Below are 27,286 nucleotides of genomic sequence, written 5' to 3'. Positions count from 1 at the left end.
ACCCACAACCTCCAGGCCCCTGGAGCCTACCCGGAATCATTGGGCGCAAGGCAGGAGGGGGCGGGGACATAGCAGAATAATAATAATAATAAAAAAACACAGTTAAAAATGTGTGTGTGTAATAAATAATAAAGATAATAAAGATTATGTCGATTAGACGTTCTGAATGTCCCAGCCCTACTTGACCCTGTGTGTGAAGTGCTCCACTAGGGGTGCTATTGAGTGCTTTGCTTGAAAGACACAAAGTCCTTGATCTGACGACGGCATCATACATATATAGAAATATCCAAGAGCGCAGTTCTTTGGAAGCTGCTCGTTCTGATGCTTGATTGATTTTTCATGTCCTTTGTCTCATCAATCAACCAACAGTGAGTGTCCTGATTTATTGAATGTAAATCAGAGACTGATACCGAGTCAGCGCTGTAGAAGGTGAAGCGGTGTCAGTGCTGTATTCTTCTGTTTCATGGAAGGCTTCGCTTACTGCTTTGTGTCTACTTTCCTGTGCTTGGCCTTGCAGGTCCAGTGAAGCTGGCTGGGCTATTCCAAGCCTCGCTCAGTGTCCCCCTGCCACAGTGCTATATTTAGCCAGGGTTGTTGGTCTTAGTTTTTAATGCGTCTCTCGGGGGCTGTTGGCACACATGGACTCTGGCTCGGAGAAAGCCTGACCTCTCATAATCCCTCCAAAGATGAGAGAAAGTGGAAAATGAGAAACAAACGTCTCGTAAAAGCTCCATCTTTACTACAAGGAAGGGGGAAAAAATAAGCCGAACGGGGCGAGAGGTGTCAGAAACCTGATCCAGGCTCATGATTTGGCGGCAGAGACTCGCCGGCCGGGCTGGTGCAGCATATGGTTTATCCAGCAATTCAGCAGGAGACCCTTGTGGTTCTTGGAACAATATCATTGTTTGCTTACTCATATCAGTGTTTGGTGTTAGTCTCTTGTGAGGATTACCATTCTATCTCTGATTAAAGTTGGACCTCTGGAGTCTGATATTCTGGCTTTGACTGGATTGTAGGACTTGGCAGCGTGTGTTCAAGTGTTCCTCTTGTAATCTTCCCAAGACAGCTTCAGGCTGTCATTTGGCATCAGCATGTACCATTCAAATGCACTGGGACTGAATTCTAGAGAGTCTCGAGGAAAAAATAAACACACTAAACGTATTTTGCCCACATTTTATCTTATTTACTCGCGGAGAAAGACCACTGGGTCGACACTCACACAGCAGTCACACAAAAATAATTAGTCAAATTATTTGTTATTCGCTGCTGTGGCCGAGGGAGATAACTTCTGAAGTCATGATTATTGCGCAGTAACGTTAAACAGGGAGCGCTGGAATGTCATCGTGAAATATAAATAACCAAAAATAATACGTTTATGGCCAGAATAATTGGTGTCATAGAAATTGCACTCAAGGATAATTTCTAATGACTGCAGAGAAGACCGATTAAAGTGTTGGATGGCTCTTCCGAAGAAGCGATCCAGATAGCATGAGGAATTGAGCAAAATAAAGGCGTGGAGGAGCCTACGTCCACTCCCACAACGTTACAAGCCCATGCACATGCTCTGAGTTTGGTGTATTCAGGCTGTGTTGCTCAATAAGGATGAACTGCGTCACAAGCGTCTGATGGTGACACCAGTTTCCTCCCTGCTGCTGTCATCTGCTGCCCACTGTCTGTCTGCCCTCAGCTAGGACAGGGACAGAGCCTTGGAGTGGAGCTAAGAAAAGACACACAAAAAGACCCACAGGCTGCAAACCAATACATATCCTTTATAAATAGCATTCATTTATACCATTAGTGCAGAAAGATATAACATTCATTTTCTGAAATAAACTTTACTATTAGCAATTATGTGGTCATTATGATATTTTTAAACATGTTAATGCGTCTCAAACATGTCTAACTGGAACATCCATGGGCCCAGTGGCTTGTAAAATCTTCCCCTGGTGTTGTACTCTGTTTAAAAGGCATAACAAGTGTGCGGAGGAAGCCAGAGATGCCAGTGGAAGAGTGAAAACAATGAAATGTGGAGCAGGACTGAATATAACCAACAAAACACAAAACTCTTTTTATTATTTTGTCACAATTGTTTTATTGGCTCATAATGGACACTAATGTTCAGATTATTCTGTTTAATATTAGTTCATTTACTTATAGACACAACAGCAGACAAAATAATCCTCATCTGTATAGATTTACAAGGTCCAAGGCTATAACTTTTGCAGTTTACACAATGGGTCTTTAGCTACAGACATTTACTCCTACATACAGTTACACTACAAGACATTTGGAGATACATGGAATTGCTTAGTGAACTCTGTGTAGCGTGAGTGTACTTTTAATCATCGAAGACTAAGATAAAACTAACTGAAGAGGTTTGGATGCTGTTAGCTGAAGTTAGCCTAGCTGAAGAGTTCACTGTCAGGAGCTAATATCAGAGAGAAGACACAATACATCATTACCACTTAGGCTATTTTACATTTAAAACATAATTTAAAAGTACGAACCAGTGGAACTCACATATCATTACACACTTGTACACAGTAATTTAAGTTGAGTTTGTTACTTCTGTCACTCATCTTACAAACACTTACGTTTCTCTTATTTAAACAAAGCACAGCTCTGTAAAAATGATACAGCCCAGGATTGTTTAGAGGAACTCTGCTCTCTTGCTTGCCCACTGTTATGCCTTTAACACAGAGAATGTCCAGCTCCCCCTTGTGGAGGCCTCTGGTAGCTTCAGCAGAGAACCTTTGGCTTCAGTTCACCCTGTGCTAAGCCTGATATAAAGAAAATACATACATATATATATGTGAATGTGTGTGTGTCTGTGTTGCCCTGTGAAGGACTGGCGCCCCCTCCAGGGTGTATTCCCCGTCTTACGCTCAATGATTCCAGGTAGGCTCTGGACCCACCGCGACCCTGAATTGGATAAGTGCTTACAGATAATGATAACATACATATATACATAATATACACTGGAAAAAGTATAAGATGATATATAGGATAGAAGATAATGTTTTGAGGAATCAGGTTATTCAAATAATTTAGCAAAATGGTAGCTACATCCAATGTGTACATGCAGGCATTTTAAAGAGGACACAGTCTGAATGTATAAACAATATAATGCAATAAGTAGCAGATGCATTGTTGTTAGTTTGTTGACACAGTTGCAATATGCACCATCTTATCAGGTTCACTTAAGTCCCTGCCCTACAGTGGCATACATTTTTGTTCCTAATTTCACAGTGCATGCTGGGGATTTACTCTCTGTAACATGAACTCATTTTACCTCTGTGTTTTTTTCCCCCTCTTGTCTGAGCGATCCACTTGCTGCTCATGCTGCACGAGGAGAGATTTCACCTTTTCCGTTCCAGTTCCCCTCTCCCTCTCTGCAGATGTGTCAGTCTTTTCACTAACCATGACATGCATGCGCTGGCCTGCTTTCACAGGGTTACCCATCTCTCCGGGGAGTCCTCACCATCCAGCCTGCCGTGAATTATACCGCTGAAGCAACCAGACAGCCCGAGATTGTGTTTTCAGACCAGGCTTTTTAGTGTAGGATCTCCAGATCACACTCGCTTACATCATTGGCCATTTCCTTGCTTTATGCTCATTACCTGTTCTCGCCTGCTGGAGACGTAGCCTGCTGTTGGCAGCGTGTTCTTCTGGGGGGGGGGGGGGGGGGGATTAGGCCTTGAGCAAATTTTAAAGCTGCTCTAGATTAGGTACATGCCTCATGTCTATGTCAAAATGCAGCGGTGGTTCCACGCGCAGGAAATGGAGAGCAAACAGGAGACACGAAGGCCCACACTGATGACAGGAGTTGGGCTCTTTGTTTGGAAGTGGAATGAACTTGAAAGTAAAAGGCCTGCCAATTCCACTGCAATTTCCTGTGATGTCAGTGTTGGCAGACAGAAAGGAAAAAGAATTTGAAGGCAACATTAGCGTTTGATGTGAAGGGAAGAGAGAGATTGGCTGCGAAATGAAAGAGGGAAAATGTGTCAACAAGCCAGGAAAGGAACCATTACTGGTTTTGCTGCTGCTTGTTTCTTACCCATTCGCCTAAGTTAATAGAATCCAACCATTATACAGGAGTGGAAACACTGCCTTGTCCTCTGCTGTTCTTGTACAATAACAGCCAGTGTCGTATTAGTCTTATTCTCTTTTGAGTCTGGAGGCTCAGGCCATCGCTGATGGGTTCTTTTATTGAAGAGAAACCTATGGCTGCGTTAATACGCGCTTCCTTCTCCACAGGTTTGACCTTGAAGGACGGTCCCACGTTTTTTTTTTTTATTGGAAAATACAAAGATAAAGAATTTGGAGGCACCTCACCAAAGCATTTTGGAAATCAAGGCATAATTTACAGCATTGATTGTGCACCACATTTCAGGGCCGTCTACGACTTCACCCGAGGCCTTCTGGAGCGAAGCCGTGTTCCTCAGGGTTAAAGTACTGTATGGTGGCCAGTGTGACTGATGGTTTACAGGAAAACATAAATGAATCAGCGCCGAATCAGAGCGCCTAGGGGCTTCTTCGTACTGCCTCTGATTCTTTAGCGCCAGCACTTCAACGACCACGGCCCCCTCGTGGAGCTCAGAGACCCAGGGCATTTCCAAACAATTAAACCAGGCTGAAAAATAAGACGTGGAGGAGTGATCGGAGGAGAAAAGGAGGACATAGCCTTGAAATGGTGGCTGATTAATTACGGCACCTCTTGCTCCAGAATAGATGAAGTTTCAGGATCAATTAATTAGTGGGAACCCAACGAGCGTCAATGGCTCTAATGGCCTGTTCTCATTTGTAACTTTTATTACCTTACAGTTCTGTTGGCCAAGCCAATCAACTTTGTGGAGGAAATGCGATGCATTCATTAGATGCGGATGGAATTACACAGTTTTCATAGTAGCTCGCCGAGGTCTGGCATGGATTTTTTTTTTTCTCCCTGTTTAATGAATTTTGTAGGTTTGTCCTCTTTATTAGCTTTTACCCTTATTTCCCTCAGTAATATATTTTTATTTGAATTTCTCTAAGCTCGTCTGAAATTGAGAATGAGATTTAATTTTAGCTACTCTTTACTCCTTAAATAGGTTACGATGCCCACAGCTTGCTCAGGCAATCAAATACAAGTTAAGTGTACTGCAGCCGGAGGTGCAAATGGCTTTGTTCAGATCTTTCGGTGTCTGCATAAGAAAATGAGATGCACTAATGGTTTTAAAGTTATCTCATTTTCTTCAATTAGGTCCCATTTTTGAACTATTCTCCCCCGGTTATCACCTTCAGGAACTAAAGTAATCACTGCACACGCTGCTGTTGCTGTCCTTTAAGGGTCTGCTGTTATTTAAATAACGCTCATTCCAGGACGGCAGCGCACAGCCTGTGTGATCCTCCATCGATAACGCTTTCTAGTGTGGGATAGATCGTGATACAGTATTTCTATCAAAGAGTCAGAAGTCAATTGGCGGTGTCTTAAACTCACTTTCACACCTCTTGTAGTTGTTATGTTTCGGTGGGGTGTGATTACGTGCCCTAATTCAAGCCACAAATTATAAGGTGTGGTGTTTTGACTTGCGGTATACAGCCACATCCTCACAGCGTACAGAGGGCTTCCGCAGGCACCGCGCAGTTAAAATGGGCCTCTGACTCTGTACAGGTAAATTCAATATCTAATTTGACTGTTGTGCAGTCAATACAATGCAATCTTTTGGGCCTGACCTTCTGAAAATAGCTTAATCTGGCACTGTTCTCTCCTCTGATTCCACTGTGGACAAATATATGACCAAAGATTTATAGACCACCTCTAGTGCAGTATTTCTCAATATTTCTTTAAGAAGTGGAGGGTAAGAAAAGAGCTTGCCCTCCACACACATCACACCACACTCTCTCTCTCTCTCTACTCTCTCCAACAAGACATTGCAGGGAGGATTTGATTGTATTCAGTCATATTAGTGATGTCAGGGGTTGATGTGGGTGATTAGTTCTGGACCACAGTTGAAATGCCAACTCTTTCCTGAATGAAAGGGATTCATTAGGGGTCTGTCACTCCTGAGAATGCAGTTCCACAACCCAAAACTAGGAGTGGGTCAAATTATTCTAACCAACATTTGGCACTGAGCATAAATGATACTCGTGTGGCTTTACAAAGATTTGAACAAGTGTTGTAGTTTGAGCCAAAGCAACTTATGGTGCTTTCCCACTGCATTAAACCTACACGACTCGACTCGACTCGACACAACGCTTTTCCACCGGCCAAATCTGGTCCCTGGAACCGGCTTTTCGGTCTCAGCTCGCTCCGGGTTCCAACCGTGCTGAGTAGGTACTAAATGGTGAGGTGTAAACCCTGCAGAGAGCGCTGATTGGCCAGAGACATGTCAATCACCACGAAATGCAGAGCTCATTCAAATCCAGCACAAACTCGCCGCTTGTAAAAGCTCTTAAGTTACAGCAGCTTTCACGTTTATTTTTGTTAGACATTGTTAGAGACAGGGTTTTGTGATGTCATTGGCTCCATTTTGCGGGGAAGCCCTGCCAGTGGAAAAGCAACAAGCTTTAAGCGTGTCGAGTCGTGTAGAGCCGGACACATGGGGTGGAAAAGCACCACTGTACACTACTGTACCATCACATTGCCCATACTACTGCTGTATACAATTACAATTTCATGGTGACCCACTAAAGTCATGGCAGTAAAAAGTCAGTTTTACCCTGGATTGATGAGCAGAACTATAGGACAGGCTAATTCACTACATTTCCCATAATGCCCCAGCACCTTTTGAGGAGAGCCAATTTTGTTCGCTTTTTGCATGGAGTAATAGATATTATAATATTTTGGTTATAGCCACTTATGACAGTAGAACTTTCCAAAAATTCATTCATTCATTCATTATCTGTAACCCTTATCCAGTTCAGGGTCACGGTGGGTCCAGAGCCTTCCTGGAATCATTGGGCGCAAGGCGGGAATACACCCTGGAGGGGGCGCCAGTCCTTCACAGGGCAACACACACACATTCACACCTACGGACACTTTTGAGTCGCCAATCCACCTACCAACGTGTGTTTTTGGACTGCGGGAGGAAACCGGAGCACCCGGAGGAAACCCACGCAGACACAGGGAGAACACACCACACTCCTCACAGACAGTCACCCAGAGGAAACTCACGCAGACACAGAGAGAACACACCACACTCCTCACAGACAGCCACCCGGAGGAAACCCACGCAGACACAGGGAGAACACGCCACACTCCTCACAGACAGTCACCCGGAGGAAACCCACACAGACACAGAGAGAACACACCACACTCCTCACAGACAGTCACCCGGAGCAGGAATCGAACCCACAACCTCCAGGTCCCTGGAGCTGTGTGACTGCGACACTAACCTGCTGCCCACTTTCCAAATATACACCACTGAAATGTGTTATATTCCCTGCCCACAGACTATAATAGTAAGTAGCATCCAACATAAACTTCTCAGGAGAATGTTCATTTTAAAGACAGTCTTTTGTGAATCATTCAGTTCTAGACAATGCCATATTACATTAGGAACTGCCCCATTTCACCATAACAGTGCGTGGTGAACGGTGCGTGCCCCAGTTCAAGAAGTGGTCTAGAAAAGTCCCTGGAAACAACCACACTATATTAGTGTCTAGAGATGTATACCTGTAAATAACTTTACTCTCCTCATATATCTGCAGTATGATGTGTTCTGACCTTGTTTCTGGGGCTGGGTGGTGTTTTAACCCCATGTGGTGCTGAGCTGAGGCCGGGCTGAGAGGGCTCAGCTTGGCTTTGACATTCAGGTGAACACTGTCTCTGCTGGGACGAGGAGACTTTTCCATCCTTTACTGAGAGATCAGAGGCTAAATTCTCTCCTCCACACACCTCTCTGCACTCTGAGAACTGAGCTGTTTTTCTGCACATGAATCAGTCCTACACCACCACCCCCACCCCCTCCCCAAACACACACACACACACTCTCTCTTTCCCTTTGCTCCTTCTTGGCCTTGCACTGGGGTCAGGAGTTTAATGGGGAAAACATTTGAATCGGTGGCACTAAACCAGAGCCTGCACCCACAGAGCCTGTGCATTTTAGAACGCATTAACCCTTGTCACCTCCGCAGCCTCTCCGCCATGATAACGGAACCAGAAAAAAAAGAAACAGTCCAAGTGATAAAGGAGAAAAGAGGCCGATCTCCTGTCGCCTGGTGCCATTGACTGGACTGAGAGAGTGGCCTGGTCTCAGTGGCCCAGGGGCGTTGTGTTAACAGAGCAGGGCCAGAGGAGAGGCAAGGGATGAGGTGGTGGCGGCTAGGGACTATTTTTTTTTGATTAAACGTGGACTATTCTCAGAGCTGGAGTAAAATCTGCTGTTGTAGTCGTAGGTTAGAGTTTATCCTTTTTAATTAACATCTTTTAAATCCGGTCCTCATCGGTCACAGAGCTATCGTTTATTGCAGCGGTGAATGGGGTGTCATTTGAATGGCAAACAGGCACATTAGAGAGAGAGAGAGAGAGAGAGAGAGAACTGTGACCTGGAAAATTCACCTCCGCGAGCACTTCAAATGCTTCAGATTCCCCTTTTCAAAAACACACGCCTTTTCAAAACCGCGTGCACAAACGCACGCACACACGCAGCGCGCGCTCCGGATCCCGGTGTGATAGCGGCCTGGTTGCATTATGATAGCGTCGTTTTGCTCAGCAGTCTTTCTCTCCTTTTCATACATATTGAAATTGTTTTTTAGCGCGCGCGCATATGGAGGGATGGTTTTTGAGGGCGCTATTCATGACAGCTCGCTGAGGTGTAGGTGTGTGTGTGTGTGTCAAACTCTGTCCCACTTAATGTCGCCGGCACGTTCCCTTGTTAACATGGTCGCGTGTTTGCCCGCGCCTCGCGCCGCGTCTCTTTTGTTTGATGAGGCTCGCGCCAAGGGCAGCTCATTCTTGAGGTGTCAAGTGGCGCGTGCGCGCGGAGGGGGAGAGCAGATCAAACGCGGCGGGCCGGGGTTAGTCACCTCGCGCCAGCAGCGATGTAATCTCCAACCCCCTCCCCTCTGTTTAATCAGGAGTGTGGATTGTTTATTATTGTCGCCGCAACTTGCATCTCATTGGAGCCTCCACCGCCGCTTCCACACTCAGGCGCGAATTAAAAAAACGCAGCGTAAACAACGGCGGCCATCTTTAATAGTCGGCAACGAAACAAAGAGCATATTTCCCCGGCCATGAATGAGTACCTGCCGAGAAGAGTTAACACACACACACTGTGTCCCTTTAGTCCAACAGGAAAACTGCAAGAGTGCATTCAACACTGGCAGAGAACCTTGGAGTGTTTTCTGGGTTTCCTTCCCACTCAGCGGTTTACCTCATTTATCTGTAAAAACTGCCATAAGAAAAACTGTGGAGGCTTTTTACTCTTAAAGTGCCCTTTTAGTGAACAAAGTGTTCCCATACTGGTTCAGCTATAGTGCGCCTGTGATAAAATGATCAAAACATACAGACAACAGCCAGGATTCAAAATGGCAGCTAGTACAGTTTGTAGCTAGCCCATCCCGCACAGGCTACAGTATTATAACCGAAATAACCAAGCCTATGCCATACAGTTCCAGATAACAAAGAAGCTAAGTTCTTTTATGTTTTGACAAACATAGCATGGTTATACGCACTTTTGTGATGATTCAAGCTTGCAGTTATCATAGCGCTACTTACTGGGACTAACAATGGGTTGAGTTAAGGCTAGCTGGGTTTAAGATGAGCATGGGCCCTTGTTGGGTTGGTACATATTAGTGCGAATCAGGCAGGCTGTCTATAGTGGCCATGTTTAACTCATCCCATCACTGATCCCGGCGTGCAAAACTTGTTGGTACCACACTGGGCTAGCCACGTATGCCTCACATGGGTGTGTTCGGTGTGTATATATCAGTATTAGCCTCAGAGCTAGAGTGAGGTTCACACGAACCAAAGTTTGGGAACTAAATGACTTTCACTGTGTACAGCCAAACTATTTTGAACATAAATGAGCACTGGAAGAACACATTAAATAGGTGTCTTTTAGCTGGAACATTTTTTAAGCTAATTTGGACAGTTTATCATGGTTTAAACCAAGTGTGTTTTTATTTAGGAATGACGTATGCTCAATGATAAATGCTCCCATTACTTGTTTGCTAACTCGCACTAGCCTTACAGCTTTGGCACAAAACTGAGGGAGCAAAATTCAGATATGAAATGTTTCATGTGGAAAACTGTAAATTAGAAAGCTTTTATAAGCACTAAGCAGTGAATTCAGTGCTGGTGTTTGGCTGTGTTGCTTTTCAACATGACACTTTAACACATTTAGCGGCAGAAGCAGGCCTGAGAAAAACTGGAGGTGCAAACTGGTTCTTACTTCAAACTTGAAGTGAAAGTTTGGTAAAATTATCTGTCACATAAATCTCATTCTTACCTCAGAGGTGGTCACATGCAAAGATGCGTTTGATGCAGAAAAATTAAGAATAGCTCCAGCTAGGCTGCTTTTATTACTGGTTTTAACAGTGCTAGCATACTTTTGTTCATGTTCATAGATAAGTTTATACCTAACGGTGTCAAAAAACATAAACAAGTCTTTCTGAGATAACTTGAAAAATGTGACAAGGTATGAAGCAAGTATTTGACAGTCTAGATGTGCCATTAGAACTAAACTAATTAGTGGATGAAAGCTTCTGTTATTTTCTAGCTACATTAGCACATTTCAGACAAAAATGAGCACTGTAGAATGAACTCAGTGCTGAGGATTTTGCAGTGTGTGCTTTACACTGGGCAGCTTACTTCATTCAGCTGTGAAAACTGGCATGAGAAAACTGTGGAGGTGCGAGCCCTTAACTTGGCATATCATGTTCACAGCCTTGTTGTGTGTGAATTTATTGTAACAGTTTTTTTTCTCTTCTTTTTTGAGTAATTGTACATAGTGGCTCAACATTAAGGCACTTCTAAATAATCTATTTTTAGCATCTATGCTACACCAATCATTTGGGAAAGTGGTCTATAGCCAGTCGGGGGTCCAAGTTCCAGAACAATGTAGATCATCCTTAGCTGCTGCTCTGCTTTTTTTTAGGCCAGGGAGCTAGCCACAGGAGTGTGCTAATGCTAATATGCTGCTCTATAGTCCTGTCATGCCTGTTTGGGCTACTTAATGCTCTAACATCTCTCTGGTTGGCTGGGCCCATATGTCATTCAAATAGAGAACGTGTGCTCTGGCACAGCCCGACAGGCAGTGTGCCACGCCGCTGACGCTAAAATTACAAAAACGCTGTCTCTGCTCATTGGACCATTTGAATTACAAGCACAGCAAACCCCCCCACAATCACAGTAAGTACACCAGAGCAGCCATGTCTGTGTGACAGCACCGTTTCTGGGCTAAGAGTGCTCGCCACGCTAGCTCAGTTTTCCAGGCAAACGCACTAACCATCCTTTCACACAGAGTATGAAAAGTACTAGCCAAGTCACAGGATTCAAATGATTTACATGTGCTGTGTGTTTATAATATTTTGACAAATTCAACTGATATTTATGTTTACAGAAAACAATAAGGCCATGTTCAACAGTAGGAATAAAATGCAAATTCTACCTGTTTTGTAGATCCTTCAGTTCAATTATTCACATTTGTTTCTTCAGAAATTTAGATGGACTATGTTTTATGTACATACTTTTTATTATTTACATAATCAGAAGCAACTTTTTTAGCAGAGAGATGTCAGTTTTTTCACAGCAGGAATCTCTCACCTGTTGTTCTCACCAAGCGTCAAAACATTTCTTGCACAAAGAGCCAACTGTTGCCTTGTTAATGTGATTAGGCCGTGCGGTATTACTTCATTTTATATAAATATCATTATAAATAAATGAATATGAAACCTGGGGAGGGCGGCACGGTGGCACAGCAGGTTAGTATCGCAGTCACACAGCTCCAGGGGCCTGGAGGTTGTGGGTTCGATTCCTGCTCCGGGTGACTGTCTGTGAGGAGTTGGTGTGTTCTCTCTGTGTCTTCGTGGGTTTCCTCCGGGTGACTGTCTGTGAGGAGTGTGGTGTGTTCTCTCTGTGTCTGCGTGGGTTTCCTCCGGGTGCTCCAGTTTCCTCCCACAGTCCGTAAACACACGTTGGTAGGTGGATTGGTGACTCAAAAGTGTCCATAGGTGTGAATATGTGTGTGTGTGTGTGTGTTGCCCTGTGAAGGACTGGCGCCCCCTCCAGGGTGTATTCCCACCTTGCACCCAATGATTCCAGGTAGGCTCTGGACCCACCGCGACCCTGAACTGGATAAGGGTTACAGATAATGAATGAATGAATGAATGAAACCTGGGGGAATGACTAAATAAACCTACAGAATTAAATGTAGACACATGCTTTTGGTCATTTTTTGTTGTTTCCATGGTAGTATTTTCAGAGCAAATGAACACTTTCTTTCCAAACAAATAGCATCACATGTCATTTTCTCATTCGGCCTAAATATGGGACTCGTTCAGTGCCCTGCACTTTGTAGATGATTTGGTTCGAAACGTCATTCCCTTGAAACATCAAACCCATTAGCTCCATCAGTCTATTTCTGTCCTGTGCAGCAGGAAGCACACCTGGATGGTGGAGTGGAGCTTCCATTTGGATTTGACCCTCCTACTGGGTCAATCAATAGCGTTACACAACTGTAAAATGACACAGTGCCGGCGCTGTGGTGCTCACTATGCCTGTGCTGTGCTTTTGTCTCCAGCTTCTAGACGATGAAAGCACGGGGCCTCAATATGTTGCTATAGAGCAGCGCTGATGTTTCTGCTCTCATTGAAAAGCATGTTTGCGAAATGAATTGATCTGAAGGATTTAACGGAAATCTTTAAAAGACGTTGTGTGAGCCCTGAACACATGCAATTTTTATGAAGATAAATGATGATCTATTTGTATCATTCTGTGCTAAACTATGCACTTAGTTCTGAAATTCCACTCATTTTGGTTTAAAGGAGGTTCTTTTTTTTCTCTTCTATTTTTTGGTCAGCCTTGGTAGTTTGATTTTCTCACACACTCTCAGTCTGTGTGTGTGTGTGTTTGTGCTGACAATCAGTGCTGCAGTTGAAAGCAGGCACACCAACAAGTGTCTCATTAGGCTGAGGAGATGCTGTGGAATCAGATGACTTGGCATTGGGGTTAATAGCCTAACCCAGCTCATGCCAACACCGCCGCTTCATTCATTACGGCATGCAGCCAAGCACCACTGCCCATCACGGCTAACAATAGCCCTCATTCATTAAAGGAATCTAAAAATCATTATATTAAAGCATGAGCAATGATCGCACATTTGATATGTCAGTCTTTTCACACTTCAGCCGTGGCCATACGTTTGCCTGCAGCCTGCTCTTGGGTAAGATTGCTCAGGTTAAATTGGACTACAGGAGCATTCGTGTGTCATTGCTTTCACCTAATCATAGACTCAGCCTCGTACATTACTCAGTATTACATCAAACCGTTGTAGGGCAGAAGCATATGGAAGCAATGAACTTGGGTCAGTTTCTCTATGCTTTGAGACACTGTGCTCATAGGCATCATTTCCACAGGCACAATTTCAGCCGTCCCGATACTTAGAAATCTGCAGTATGATCTGTTAAATATGCTACTGAATTATGACAAAATTATGGGTCCCGAGGCTGTGGGTTCAATCCCCACATTGAGTCTGTGATGGTTGTTTCTGGGAGGGTTTCCTCTGGGTGTCCGAAAAAACACATGTCCACAGGTATGACAGGGTGAGTGTATGGATGGACTGGCACTCAACGACTCGACTCACCGTGACCCTGAACAGAGTAAAGTGTTCATATGAAAACAAATGGATGAATTAATTAAAGATATTGGTTTTAATGTTTAATGTGACCTGTACAAAAATAATGAATTCATTAATTGTCAGTAATTGCTCATCCAGTTCAGGGTCATGGTGGGTCTGGAAATTCCTACCCGGAACCTACCCGGAGTGCAAGGTGGGGACACACCCTGGATGGGACGCCATTCCATCACAGGGCACAAAAATCATATAATTGAGTCTTAAATACTGCAGAAAATTGATATTTAAAATGTTATACCCAGCAGAACATGTCATCCCAGTAAACATTTAACTGTTGATTCAACGTTGAACTAACATAATGACTGCCGTCTAATCAACGTTCTCTTAAGGTTGAAAATGAAAGTTGAAAAGACGTCCAAACACAGACATTGAAAAGACGACTATTAGACGTATTTTGGACGACCATTGACGTTATTAATTGGTCCCGAAATAAATTACTTGTATAAAACGCATTTTGGACGTCCACTGACGTTATCGATTGGTCACCCCTTAACTAACTTATTAAGATGGAATTTGGACGTCCGTTGACGTTTAAAATATGTTCTTGACGGACAGACTACTTTTAGACCTATTTTGAACGTCCAGAGACGTTCCTTGTTTACTGGGATTCGATCATGAGCATGTCATGTTGCACCCTGTGCAGTATCAAGAAACTTATCAATAAACATTAAATGACCATGGTTGGCCTTTTCTGGGGAGCATTCGTATCCTACACCTTTCAGTGTCATAGATGAGGTTTGATTCTCTAACCATATTTCAGCAAACTTTCAGGTGTAGATTTCTTCTGGTGTTTTCAAAGTTATATTTTCCCTGATGTTCCTGCTCAAGCAAGCCAGTGTTCAACCCCAATTTACACTCTTGACTGTACTAACAGTTCCACTTGCAAAAAGCTTGGAATGAAAACGGACAGTGCATTGACTATTGGTGGTTTTCACAGTCATTTCATTCTTAAAATAGTTCCGCAATGTTGTGGTTTTCTCGTTCGTTGGAGAGAGGAGCCGCTCTACCGTCGGCAGTAACAGGCTCCATCGAGCAATGCTTTGCAAGTGGGGCCAGCCGCAGCTCTCTGCCATGTCTAATGAGTCACAACATACGTTTTGGCTCACACGGAGGAGCATTAAACTGGAGTGAGGAGAAAGAAAAAAAAAGAAACTCGGTAAGAACTTTATGTCATCCACATGGCTAGAGCTCATTTCCTCGCCAGAATAAAGTGTGCGCTCGCCCCATGTGGAGCAGGACGTGAGAGCTGCGGCAGCTGCTCATTAGGAGCCGTTGCGTAAGCAGGAAAGAGGCTGCGAGTGGGGGAGTTGAGGGGTTGTGGGAAGTGTGCAATGGTCCCAGCTGTATCTGATGGTGAGCAGGCCAGTAGAGCACTGTACAGCATTCCCAAGACAGCACAAGCTTTTCTGGCTCCACCAGAGAGCTTCCTGTGCCACAGCAAATCACTTAGCAGCAGTTATAAAAACAGTTTGCATTGTGTGGCTGCGTAAAGCAGACAGAGACGAGCTCTGTAAAAGCCTCTGCTGAGTCCTCAGCTGCTGCTAATTTGTTTCTGAGCTTTGCTTTAATGACGGCTTATGATGCTGCAGGTGAAAATCACTTGCTAATTGAACAACTGTACGTCAGGATTAGTGCGCTGAAAGAATCTACCTTCTCTGTTGGCACATCTATCCACATCTGGGTTTCTTGTTAGCTGAGTTGGACGGTGGCCTTCTTTTACTGTCATCTTAAACTGCTTATGAAGATGAGCTAGCTAATGTAACACTTAGCAATGTGCTACAGTGGTGTAAAGTCTTAAGATATTAATAATTTACAGTATTTTCTTGGGTCTAAATGTCTGTATCTGATATTGTGAAGGGCACAATGTGAATCTGAGTCAGTCCTGTAACAAATCTGTCCTGAAATAGTGAGCAGTGTGTGACGTGGTGTTATTAGCAATGCTAGTTTTAATCCTGGGGCCTACTCATTTTTAGCCTATTTGCTTTAAACTTTTCAGTTTAGCAGGACGGATTGGTATTGTGGCAACATTACATCAACACATTAGCACTCAACATTATATTCTTAATTTCACTTTCCTCAGATATTTTCAAAACCTGGGCCTATTTACTGTCAAAGCATAAAAACAGTGCCAATAACTAACAATAACTAGACACCTGCTCATCCGACTATTCTTTTGAACACAGTGTATATCTTTATAACAATTTTTTTTTTGTATTCTGCGTGCATGGGTAGGTGTGGTTACAGTTTAAATGTACAACATCACGGTTGACTTACTGGAGTTTCTTATTGTTTCATGAATTTTTATTAATCTTTAATGTCATAAACAAATAGATTTGATAAAACAGGCACATCACCTTTTAAGTGATATGTCCAGTTTAAAACATGTTAATTTTTGTGGATTTTGCAGCTGCTGCTGTCCTTTACATGGTGTGAAAATGTCATGATATTTGGATTAAAAGAAATGCTCCAGAATTACTTGTGATAATTTTTAAAAAATATTGACTTTCATTGAAAGTTAAGAATGCATTTTTTCCTTCTGCAAACTTACTATTTTGGGAGATTGAATTATTACTAATTATAAACTTACTATTATTTGGGAGATTTCATTGGAGAGCGACGATTTGTTATATGTGAATATTGACTGATATTTCTCATCACAGAGTAGTGAGTAGGGCCCTCTTGTGGAGCAGTTCCTCACTGAGCTTGAATATGTTTGAGTGAGGAAGTGAGTTACAAGCCAGTTTCATGAGGTTCTTCACGTATAGTTTTTAGCTGCTATTGACGAGGCCCCTAGTTTTGGCCCACAATTCAGTTGTTAGTGAATAATTATTATAATTACAGAATTTTAAATGAATATTTAATGAATATATCCCTGCAGTTTAAGAGGTTGACCTACTAACGTGTGTTTCTCTCACACTCTGTTTCTGTTCATGCAGGTACCTCCTCACTATGGTCAGCAGGGTATGGGAGGGTACTGTCCGCAGGGTCAGCCGTATTTTAGCCAGTCCCAACAGCAGCAGCAGCAGCAGCAGCAGCAGCAACAGCAGCCAGTGACCCCCTCCCAGCCGCCCTACATCCAGGCCCGCGCCGCTCAACAGCAGGTAAGGCCCGCTTCCATTTCACCATTATTTGCTGGGGCTCCCGCTGAGCCGAGGGCCGAGCTGACTGCCCGTGGGCCGATCGTTCTGATTAGTTGTCCAGATTATTCATGAGTTCTATTTCTGGCGTTTCCTGCACCTCGCTCCTTCACTGGTTCCGACCGCGCAGGCATAACTCTGGCTGGCCTCCTTACACCAGGGCTGTCAGCAGTGTGGCTACAAGACTGGAGGCTTTTTTTTCTCTGGCATCTGAAAGCCTGTGAATTATATTAGCACTTTACAGTGAGGCTGGGGTTCTCAACCATTGGAGATACCAATGTTTGCTTTGCTCATTTTTGGTTTCAAATAAGGAAACGAGACTCTGATGCATGTCTTTTATTTTCCTTTAAATCTGTATTCTTACCAAGGTTTCCATTCATGAACAAGAAAAAAAAAAGCAGCATCTCTGGGAAAACAGACGCACCAATAAAAGCAGAGAGAGTTGAGAAAGGCCAGTGCCGCTGTGCTGCTGGCCTCTGAGAAGGCCATGTGTTTCTCATTGTCTGTGGCGCGTTAGGAATCTGCCTATTTTAACTGACCTCCACTTGCAGACTGAGGGGGAATTTGCTTGGCGGAGTTTGCGCTGCAGGGAAGGCCAGCAGTCTCCTGTGCGTCACAGGAAAGGGACTGGGAGGTGCAGCCACTTTGGGAAAGCTCGAGGCGAAGTTTGGTAACAATCGGGATGGCCTGGAGATATCGTGCAACACCCGGTTGAGTGTGTAAGCCACAGCAGAAATTTGCTCTGATGAAATCTGTACTTGCAGTTCATCCTTCTTTTTTTCCCCTTCTGAGATTTCTGTCCAAGACACTCCTTATTTCCCAACACGCCTGGCTCTTTCTCAACGCTGGACTCCAGTTTAGCGCTCCCTTTCCTTCCTCCTCAAAGGGCGATTGCATTAATCAAGTCCAGCTCTTTATCTCTCTATTCCCGCTCTCTCACGCCCGCTGCCCATACTTGAAGGCTGATGTAGGTCAGGTCGGCTCCAGGCTATTTGTATTCTGGAATAGTAAATTATCCACAGGAGTCCTGAGAGGAGAGACAAACTTGACCTTTGGATAACACCTTGGACTGATCCTCTTTATTCAAATTGTGTGCGAGGTGTTGTGAGCGTTATAACAATTGTGTTTGTCCTTTTCCGAGGCTGAAAGAGGCGAATTATGGTGACTTCAGAGGCTTGGATCTTTAGTTATTTATTTAGAAAAAAAAATTTCTAGAACAAAACAGCGCTGTCTGCACTGTCCCTTTTTTGTGTCGGATGGTGGTCTGGTTTAAACTGTGCTTTTATTAAGCCATGTCTTTTTAGAGTGAACTTTAAAATGTCATCTCTTTATGATTTTGACAGTTTGACTCCCAATTTATAGGCCCCCTCTACCTCCATTAACCCAGGATATGGGACAGCGTTCGGCTGATTGCTCAGTTCAACAACTTCTCTGCTTTTGTATTTGGCAGCAAATTGAAGGCTCGGTGGAAGAGGGGACGGTTTTTTCTCGCAATCGCATCAGCTTTAATGATAGGAGGGTGTTACATTTGACAGTCTTCACTGGTGCTCAGCTTTTGATCACACACTGCAGGAAAGGCGAGACCTAATTTTGAGACGTGGATATATTGACAGATGTTGGAGGATTATGGATCTGTACGAGGGCCTTCCTTACGCTGCCGAGGTTCGGCTATAAATCAACAGATCAGGAAGGTGTTTCCATCATCCCCGTCCTTTAAGTGCACCCTGGACCCCATCAGTCTGACGGGGCCGGGAGAACGCGCCAATCTCGGGAACGAAGAGAACGAGCGCTATGGGAAATTTTGGACTAAATGTGAGAGGGAATGTCAATCTATTGGAGTGAGAACAAACTGAGTGTGAAATCTTTAAACCAATCCATTGCAGGTTTTGGAGGGTTTGTTAGGTACCAATCCAATATGAAGGGTTTAACACATTTTCCTCAGACCTGGTTTCTTGTTAAATGTTCACATTTACTCCGGCAAGAACAATAAACTATAAACATATTTCTTCATTTCTGTGCATATTTTAGTAACAATACATGTCCACTTTGGAGCAAGTGATTGGTCCAGTCCAGTGGCGGATGCTGGTCGTTCAAGGAGGGGAAGCTCAATTTCGGCCTACATCATAAAATGTGTCGGTTTATTTATACGTAAATTCTACCCTCCGTTCCTTTTCAAGAAAATGATCTGTGACCCTGTCGTACCAACAAGGCGTCTTTTCCAGGGACTTGACTAGCGTCCTCTCAATGGCCAGCAGAGCTAGGCTGCTTAAACGGCCTTGGCCCATGTGAAGTGTGTCCGCCTGTGAGTGCTTTGTGACGGTGGAGGGGCTCAGCAGCACCTGCTGGACAGAAACTGCGATAGAAGTCAGAAAGAGTGATAGAAGTCAGTCTCCAAACACAAGCAGCTACAAAAAACCCCACCAGAAATAGAAGCTCGATTTGTCGCTAGTCGTTTTTAACAAAGAAAAAGCCGCTAAGAGGTTTAAGAAAGTCTCCGGTTCAACTCAGAACAGAATGAAAATGTAACGTGGATCTTTACACCAAAGGATCGCTGATTCGCTCATTTCGCTGTCAATCAAAAAGGGATTCAGCCTCAGACAGATCATCCAATCATCATGCAGAAGCTGAGCGTCCGGGCCAGCCGAGGCCAGCCCACTGCCCCATAGACCCCCAGAGACGCTGAGCGTCCGATGGGCGGGACAAAGCCCAGCATTTATCCAATGACTCGTCTCGTTTCGCTGCTTCGCTATTGAACTCTGTGGATGCTCAGCGTCCTCACTGTTTAAATCACTGTGAAGCTGCGGTAATGATTGAGAGGAAAGCCGCGTCTTTACCAGTGATAAGAAGCTGATTCTGAACAAAAGTTGAGCGCGTTGTAGTGCATATTTATTCAATGACATGTACACACAACAGTATATATTTGATCACTTATTTTTTTGACATTTTAGGGGAAGCTGAGCTTACCTTGCAGTCTTAGAGCAATCGCCTCTGGTCCAGTCGTTTTCCATTAGACACATGCTGATATGATACATGATTAATTAAATCTAGAAGCTGTACATTTTTTTTAATGCCAAATAGTGCCCAAAGTCATTCTTAGTTTGAATTTAACTCATTATTGCAAATAAAACACCTCTTGGGATTTGCATGTATCTTATTCACTCACTCACTCACACGCTCCTTCACTCATATTTAACAACCTGCTTTATCCAGGCTGTTTTCATGTTTTTGAGGAGTGGTGGAGGTGGCTAATGCAGAGGAAGCGTAGCAAGGCAAAAGAATGAGATACAAAATGCATCTCCCTTTGTAATAATTCAGCTGTCACTATATTTTGGTTGGTTTAAGAAGGATATACATCATTGTAAATAAATTCCAGTGGAATTTGGAAGCAAACAATGTGCATTCCCACTGCAGCAAACGTTTGGGTACAGTGGTCTGGTACAGGTGTAGGACAATGGGGTTTTCCAGCCCATACGCAGTTCTAGACAAATTTGTGAGAAGACAGAAGAGCTTACCACTAGAGAGCTAACCAACTTCCTCCTGGATCTTCTCCCAGCAGTGGTTCAGCACATGGACTAACCTTTCCTCATCTTCTTTTTGTCCAAAGACCAGCTCTTAAGAGAGGTTGATATGGACCGGGCCTTTTTTCCTCTGTGTTCCGTTCAGCCAGATTAGGCAGTAGGTTAGACCTGCCTGGGCCGTGTAGAGGGAGCTTTTCTCCAAAGAGCCGCCGGGCTATGTGAAGACTCTCTGCTTTTAGCCTGACCTTTCTTTATCTTCATGGGAAGCTGCTTGTGTGAATTGAGAGCCAGGTTTATTTCTGAGGCCACTCTTATCTCTGCTGTGAAGCTCCAAGCTCAGACAAACTGTTCCAGTTTGAGGATTTGATTTCCCCTATCCTCTGTCTCTGACTTTTTATTTATTTATTTATTTATGGGGCACATTCTTGGACACATTTGAGTTTTTTTTGTAAATCACTTATATGCACTTTTTAATGTATTGTGAATTCTATGCGTTTACACTGGAGCATGGTTTAAAGTCGTTAGCATGTGTTTTGTTTACATCGTCTGTTTTCTTGTAGGACATCTTTTTTGTGCTTTAACCCCAGGAACAATTTGGTGAAACATCGTATTTGTGATCCTCTTTATCCCAATTGGGATTGATCAACAAATACATGTACAGGGTTCACATTTTCTTTATATTTCCACTGGAGCTAAAGGCTAATGTAGCTAATGGCTATTTCACATGTAGAATTTCTAGCGAAACTCTGGTTTACAGAGTCCAGAGGTGTTCCAAAGTGGTGCTTTGGCTTGGGGCAGCACCCGTGCAGAGCGTGAATGAACTATTCCTGAATATTATCAGCTCTGCTCTCCCCTGCATGAGTCTCTACAAGGGGACTAGGGGGATAAAGTCCGGCTAATGTCTGGGACGAATGTTTCTGTTCACACAAACATCTCCTCTGTGTAAACTCCGGAATATTTCTGGGGAGCATGTGTGAAAGTGGCTTATATCCAGCAGGTAGAAATGTGCTAACTACAAGCCTAAATCATCACACTTTCCATAGAATATGCAGGACTTTTATGCTAATGTAGGTAGCAATGAACTGAAGGTGGTCACTAGTTAGCATAACTGCACTTAGCATATATATTGCATTTATTGTAGGCCTGTATCTGTATTTCTGTGCTTTTTATGTATGTATCTTTACAACCCTGCTTTTTTTTAAACATTATGTTCTTATGTGAACAGCAGTGCACACAGAATGGACAAAAGTTTGTGGACACTGCGTCATGTCAATGGGATCGACACCACATCCATTATCCAGAGAACAACTCGGTGCTGGTCATACAGTGCACATTTAGCCACTGTCTAGGATTCCAGTTCAGTTTCTGTACAACAGTCAATAGAAATAAATGAATTGGGGAAATTGTGGTTGAAGTATGGCTTTGTTTTTGTGCATTTTCAAGGCACTGTCTCTTTATCTCCACATCTCTGGGCTGTAGTGTCCATATGAGCTATTATCTGTTAAATCTGCTCCCCAGTAAACCCTCGAGTTTCTCCTCTCCTTGCCAGTGATTGACATATCAGTGGCCTCCGCGGCCCTTCCTGTGCTATTCTAGGCCGCAGCCAGCAGACGAAGGGGACGAAAAAGCGAGTGATACCCAGCGGCGGGGAGAGGGAGAGAAGGAATAGGGCAGCTTTGTTCCTGAGCTAATGTGGCCGGCCCAGCGCTGTGGCTCAGAGTGCTGGGCGCAGGAATCAAAGATGGCCGTACGAGCCCATCTCTGTCATTTCACCGCGCGTTTGACTTCACAAAGTGACTTTGTGCGCTTACTCGGCTGCTATCTGAGCGGCGGCATGTCCTATCACACACTCGCTCTGACATCAGGCAGCCAGGGCAGCTTTGAGAGTGTCCTCACTTTTTCCTTCACTCTCTCTCTCTCTCTCTCTCTCCCCCCCCTGCCTGTCAGCCCTCAAACAAACAAGAGTCCTCTGCAATGAGAAGTGTTGCGTCAGCTCGAAAATCATCAATGGGCCTCAAAGAGATGTGACAAGCCTTTTTTTTCCCGGATGTCAGGTAGGCTTCTTGGCGACGCGTTCTTTCATTGTAGTCGTGGCAGTCACGTTAACAGACCGGAGTTTGAGGAGCTTTTCATTAGCATTGTTTTTGACACACTTCAAGGTTGGAACATTACGTTGTTTGGCTTTCCGTTGCATGCGAGGTTCCTGGTCTGGTGTCAGATATGGCAGCACACTTCAGTTACATCGGGTAAGAACACACCCTGGACAGGGTGCCGGTCCATCAGATGGCACCACATACTCACCCAGTCTCACACTGCCACACATTGTGTCATAGCCTATTCCCAAAATTCGACATAGACAAGGGGAGAACACACCAGACTCCTCACAAACAGTGACCCGAGGTGGGTATCGAACCCACAGACTTAGGATTCCGGAGCTGTGTGGCAGCAGCACCACGCAGGCCCCTCATTTTATTTTTCTAATTTGAACGTTGACGTATAAGCCCCTCTGCATATGAACATATACCGAGGGATTAAATGTAAATATATTGTTGCTGTCCAATTAAACACGTGTTTTTCCATTTTTTCATGATTTGAACTTGGACCAATAGAAATGCTCCAAAACTTACTTGGAATTAAATATTTTTACATTGACCTCCATTGAAATTTAAGAAGGTTTCTATTTCTATTTCCTTCTTCTGTGCAGTTACTATTTTAAAGATGCACGTTTTTCATTGGACAGCAGTGATATCTTTGAAATGCATTGGCTTGGTTAAACATAAGCTTGTGTTATTCAGTATTACATTAGTGCATTGTGATTGGCTGTACTTGAGTACCTTTATTAATCAGCAACCATCTACCAGTCTAGTTTTGGTCAATTTCCAAATGCACAGAAACAGCTATGGCTCAAATAAACAAACACCACTCGCCACTGCCCTCTAAAGGTGTTACAGCTCTAGTCAGAATTTTTGAACTTGTGTTGTTTTTGTAACAGCCTTGAGGTGATTATAATGCTCCGAATGCACATTTTTTTTGTTGCGATGAAAACATAAAGCTGAGAAAATTAAGGCGACTATGTAATAACTATTACTCATTTATGCTGGAGTGCTAATATCCCAATAAATATGAACTAACAATATATCGCACAGCCCTTTTTTGGACTCATTTGTTATTTGCTCAGTGACACAGCTGTGTGTGTGATTGGAGAGGCCCAGTTACTCCCACTCTCGCTCCTCAGCTCACACATTCACGCCTTATTGTCAATTAACCCGGAGAATATCCATGTGCCGTTTGATCTAAAGTTGGAATAGAGGCTGTACTGGACGCATTACGTCACCGTAACTAAAGAGCGGAGGCTAATTCATTTGACACGCTGCGTCACCATGCCTTAATCCAATCAAATCCTGCCCTTCCAGGGAGCTGTGTGGGGTTTGCTTGATTTGTGTCATACAGAAGGTAACAAAGCAACAAAAGCAGGTTGATAAAAGTGGCCTAGGTTTCTTTAATGAACTGGATTTATGGTGTAATTTATAGTTCACATTTAGTTTATTTACACGTCTCAAAAAACAAAGGGGACGCTTAAACAACACGATGTAACTCCAAGTCAATCAACCTGTCCAGTGAGGATGCCACACTGATTGTGAATCAATTTCACCTGCTGTTGTGCAAATGGAACAGACAAAAGGTAGAAACGAGAGGCAATTAGCGAGACAACCCCTTTAAAGGAGTGGTTCTGCAGGTGGTGACCACAGACCATTTCTCTGTTCTCATCCTTTCTGGCTGATGTTTTGGTCACTTTGTCATTTTGTCATTGCTCTCATCCCTAGAGGGAGCATGAGGCGGTCCCTACAACCCACAGAGGTTGCTCAGGCAATGCAGCTCATCCAGGATGGCACATCAACGCGAGCCGTGGCAAGAAGGTTTGCTGTGTCTGTCAGCACAGTGTCCAGAGCATGGAGGAGACACCAGGAGACGTGGAGGGGGCCATTGTGCAAGGAGGAACAGGAGGAACAGTGCCAGAACCCTGCAAAATGACCTCCACCAGGCCACTAATGTCCATGTTTCTGCTCTTACTGTCAGAAACAGGCTCCATGAGGGTGGTACCAGGGCCTGACGTCCACAAGTGGGGTTTGTGCTTACAGCCCAACATCGTGCAGGGCGATTGGCATTTGCCAAAGAACACCGATGCTGGCAGATTCACCATTGGTGCTCTGTGCTCTTCACGGATGAGAGCAGGTTCACACTGAGCACATGTGACAGACGTGACAGAATCTGCAGACACCATGGAGAACGTTCTGCTGCCTGCAACATCCTCCAGCACGACCGGTTTGGCAGTGGGTCAGTAATGGTGTGGGGAGGCATTTCTTTGGAGGGCTGCACATCCCTCCATGTGCTAGCCAGAGGTAACCTGACTGCCATTAGGTACCGGGATGAGACCCATTGTGAGACCATATGCTAATGCAGTGGGCTCTGGGTTCCTTCAGATGTATGAAAACGCTAGGCCTCATGTGGCTGCAGTTCCTGCATGATGAAGGCATTGATGCTATGGACTGGCCTGCCTCTTCCCCAGACCTGAATCCAATCGAGCACATCTGGGACATCTTCCACCAACGCCACATGCACCAAAGACTGTCCAGGACATCCCTGAGGATCCCTCAGGAGAACATTGCGTTGGAGGGAGGATATACAGACACATGGAGGCCAGACACACTACTGAGCCTCATTGTAAGTTGTCTTGAGGAACTTCCACTGAAGTTGGATCAGCCTGTTGTTTGCTTAGTAAGGTGTCTGTCCACCACAGCTTCAGTTCCCGTTTGGTACAGATTCTTCAGGAGAGATGGAACACCATGGCTCTGAAAATGATTCCCCCAGTTTGGATGATGGTGCTGGAGAGTGCTGTGTTGTGATCTAATGAGTGCGAAGGCCATAGCCTAGTATTTTACACATATCAGTTTCCCACTCTGCCCTGTGATGGACTGGCCCCTGTCCAGAGTGTGTATTACTTTCACTATCCTGGAGGAGACCTCTTCTATCAGCATGGAAGGTATCATATGATAAAGGCAATGCATCAAGTCTGTCTTCTCAGAAAATGAAGACCCAGACAGTGCTGTGAAAATGTCCCCCACAGCACATCATAGTAAGAGGGTATCTACACTACAGGGGTCAGGTATTCAGGCCTGTGGAGCACACCAAGAAAATATTTGGTAAAGTATGATGTATCATGTCAGTTACACTAACAGCAACTCTGTACCATGCTCATGAGCATCTCAGCTTTAGACACTGAGAGGGAAGTTAACTTTTTATTTGAACCAATGCCAATTTAAACAGACAGCGATGATATTCAGGCATCAGCAAAACTTTAGTTCCTTCCTCTCCACCTTAAATTAAGCACAAAATTACCGTGTACCCAGTAGAATGGTCCATTCCACCTTAAATGGCACCAGTTTTCTGCTGCACTTTTCATTCCACCTTAAATATAGCAAAGATTAGAACGTGGCCCAGGTAGAATGATCTATTTCACCTTAAAGGCTGCACTGTTTAAGGTGGAATGCAAAATTCTCCCACATGGAGCAAACAATGAGAATTTAAGGTGGCTTGCAGCCGGTAAACTATCCACTCTAAAGTTTATGATCAGTGTCCCTGCTTTGTACATTTCTGTGCAACCGTAGATGGTCTGTGGTCTGCAGACACACTCTGACCAACTCCAAACTACCCTTCTCAGTGACACAGAGAGATATAACATTGCTCCATCGTCTGTTATAAAGATACAGCATTCCCCAAACTCACTGAGACTCCATTTCTAATGCACAGGCGTCAACGTGACGAGGTGCTGTAGGTTTCAGGAGCCTCCTGGGGTTTGTTTCCACTCCGAGGCCTTGGTATCTGTTGAGTGTTTTGGGGAGGAGGAGGAGGAGCTCCTCCACCTCTCATCTGCAGCCCCCCCCCAACACCCTCCCACCTTCTGTATTCAAATTACACAAGGTTAATTAAAACGCTGTCGCAGTGGCCGCGCCGCCCGGCCGTATCGGCCTCCCCACGCCAGCATTTTTAATCAAGGCCCTGCGATAGCAGGAGGAGGAGGAGGAGGAAGAAGAGGCGAGGGAGGAAAGGGAGGAGGACGCTGGCTGCCACGGCGACAGAGAGGAGAGGCAGGGCCATTCAAAGTTCAATGTCATTAATTGGTCAGCATTTGAATATTAGCTAAGAACTCGCTTAATTAACGGGATAATAAAAGCATCCCTGGCTGGGAGGGGGAGCGAGAGAGATGTGTGTGTGAGGGGGGTGCGGGAGAAGGAGGGGAGCGGAGGGGGGGGGCAAGCTGCGGCAGGAAATAGAGGGCATGCGGCGCCGAAAGCTTGGCGCTGGGCGATAAGAAGGATCCGTACGTGTGAAAGGTCCAGGCACTGTAATTTGCGGGAGCTGCTTTTAATTGTCATAACCTTTTAAATGGCATAGTTTATCGGAGTCCTCTAAATGTCCTGCTGGATTGCCATGCGACGGGGTCCCTGGTAACGAGCGCCGCACTCCCATTGGCCACCGAAAATATTCCACGACCAGAGAGGGGAGGGGGGGAGCCAGTGCTTTATGCTCCTACCACCCCCCCACCCCCCATCCGTTCATTTCCTCCTGTTTTGTCTCCCTGCAAACCGCCACCTGCTAATTGCCGTGTGCATTTTGCTCCACGTATGCGGAGAGGTGTGTTTATTTGTTTTGTGTGTTTTTTTTTTTTATTATTTTTTTTTTTTTTCTCGATGTGCTTTTCTCCCAGACGCATTTCAAATGCAAATTTAGATTG

At 44.4% G+C, this 27,286-nt stretch overlaps 1 protein-coding gene across 1 annotated transcript in view; it reads left to right on the top strand.

Annotated features, from left to right (window-relative positions):
- The window catches only part of LOC136709755 (AT-rich interactive domain-containing protein 1B-like), a 252,591-nt gene that overhangs the window by 37,844 nt on the left and 187,461 nt on the right, over window positions 1-27,286 (top strand). Inside the window, exon 3 of the mRNA XM_066685236.1 lies at window positions 16,775-16,939. Within this exon, the coding sequence (XP_066541333.1) occupies window positions 16,775-16,939 (165 nt within the window). The remainder of the gene's footprint in view (window positions 1-16,774; window positions 16,940-27,286) is intronic.

Source organism: Hoplias malabaricus, chromosome 1, assembly GCF_029633855.1.
Source record: "Hoplias malabaricus isolate fHopMal1 chromosome 1, fHopMal1.hap1, whole genome shotgun sequence".
NCBI lineage: Eukaryota > Metazoa > Chordata > Actinopteri > Characiformes > Erythrinidae > Hoplias > Hoplias malabaricus.
The sequence above is the reverse complement of the archived record's forward strand: the minus strand, read 5'-3'. Positions and strand labels throughout refer to the sequence as shown.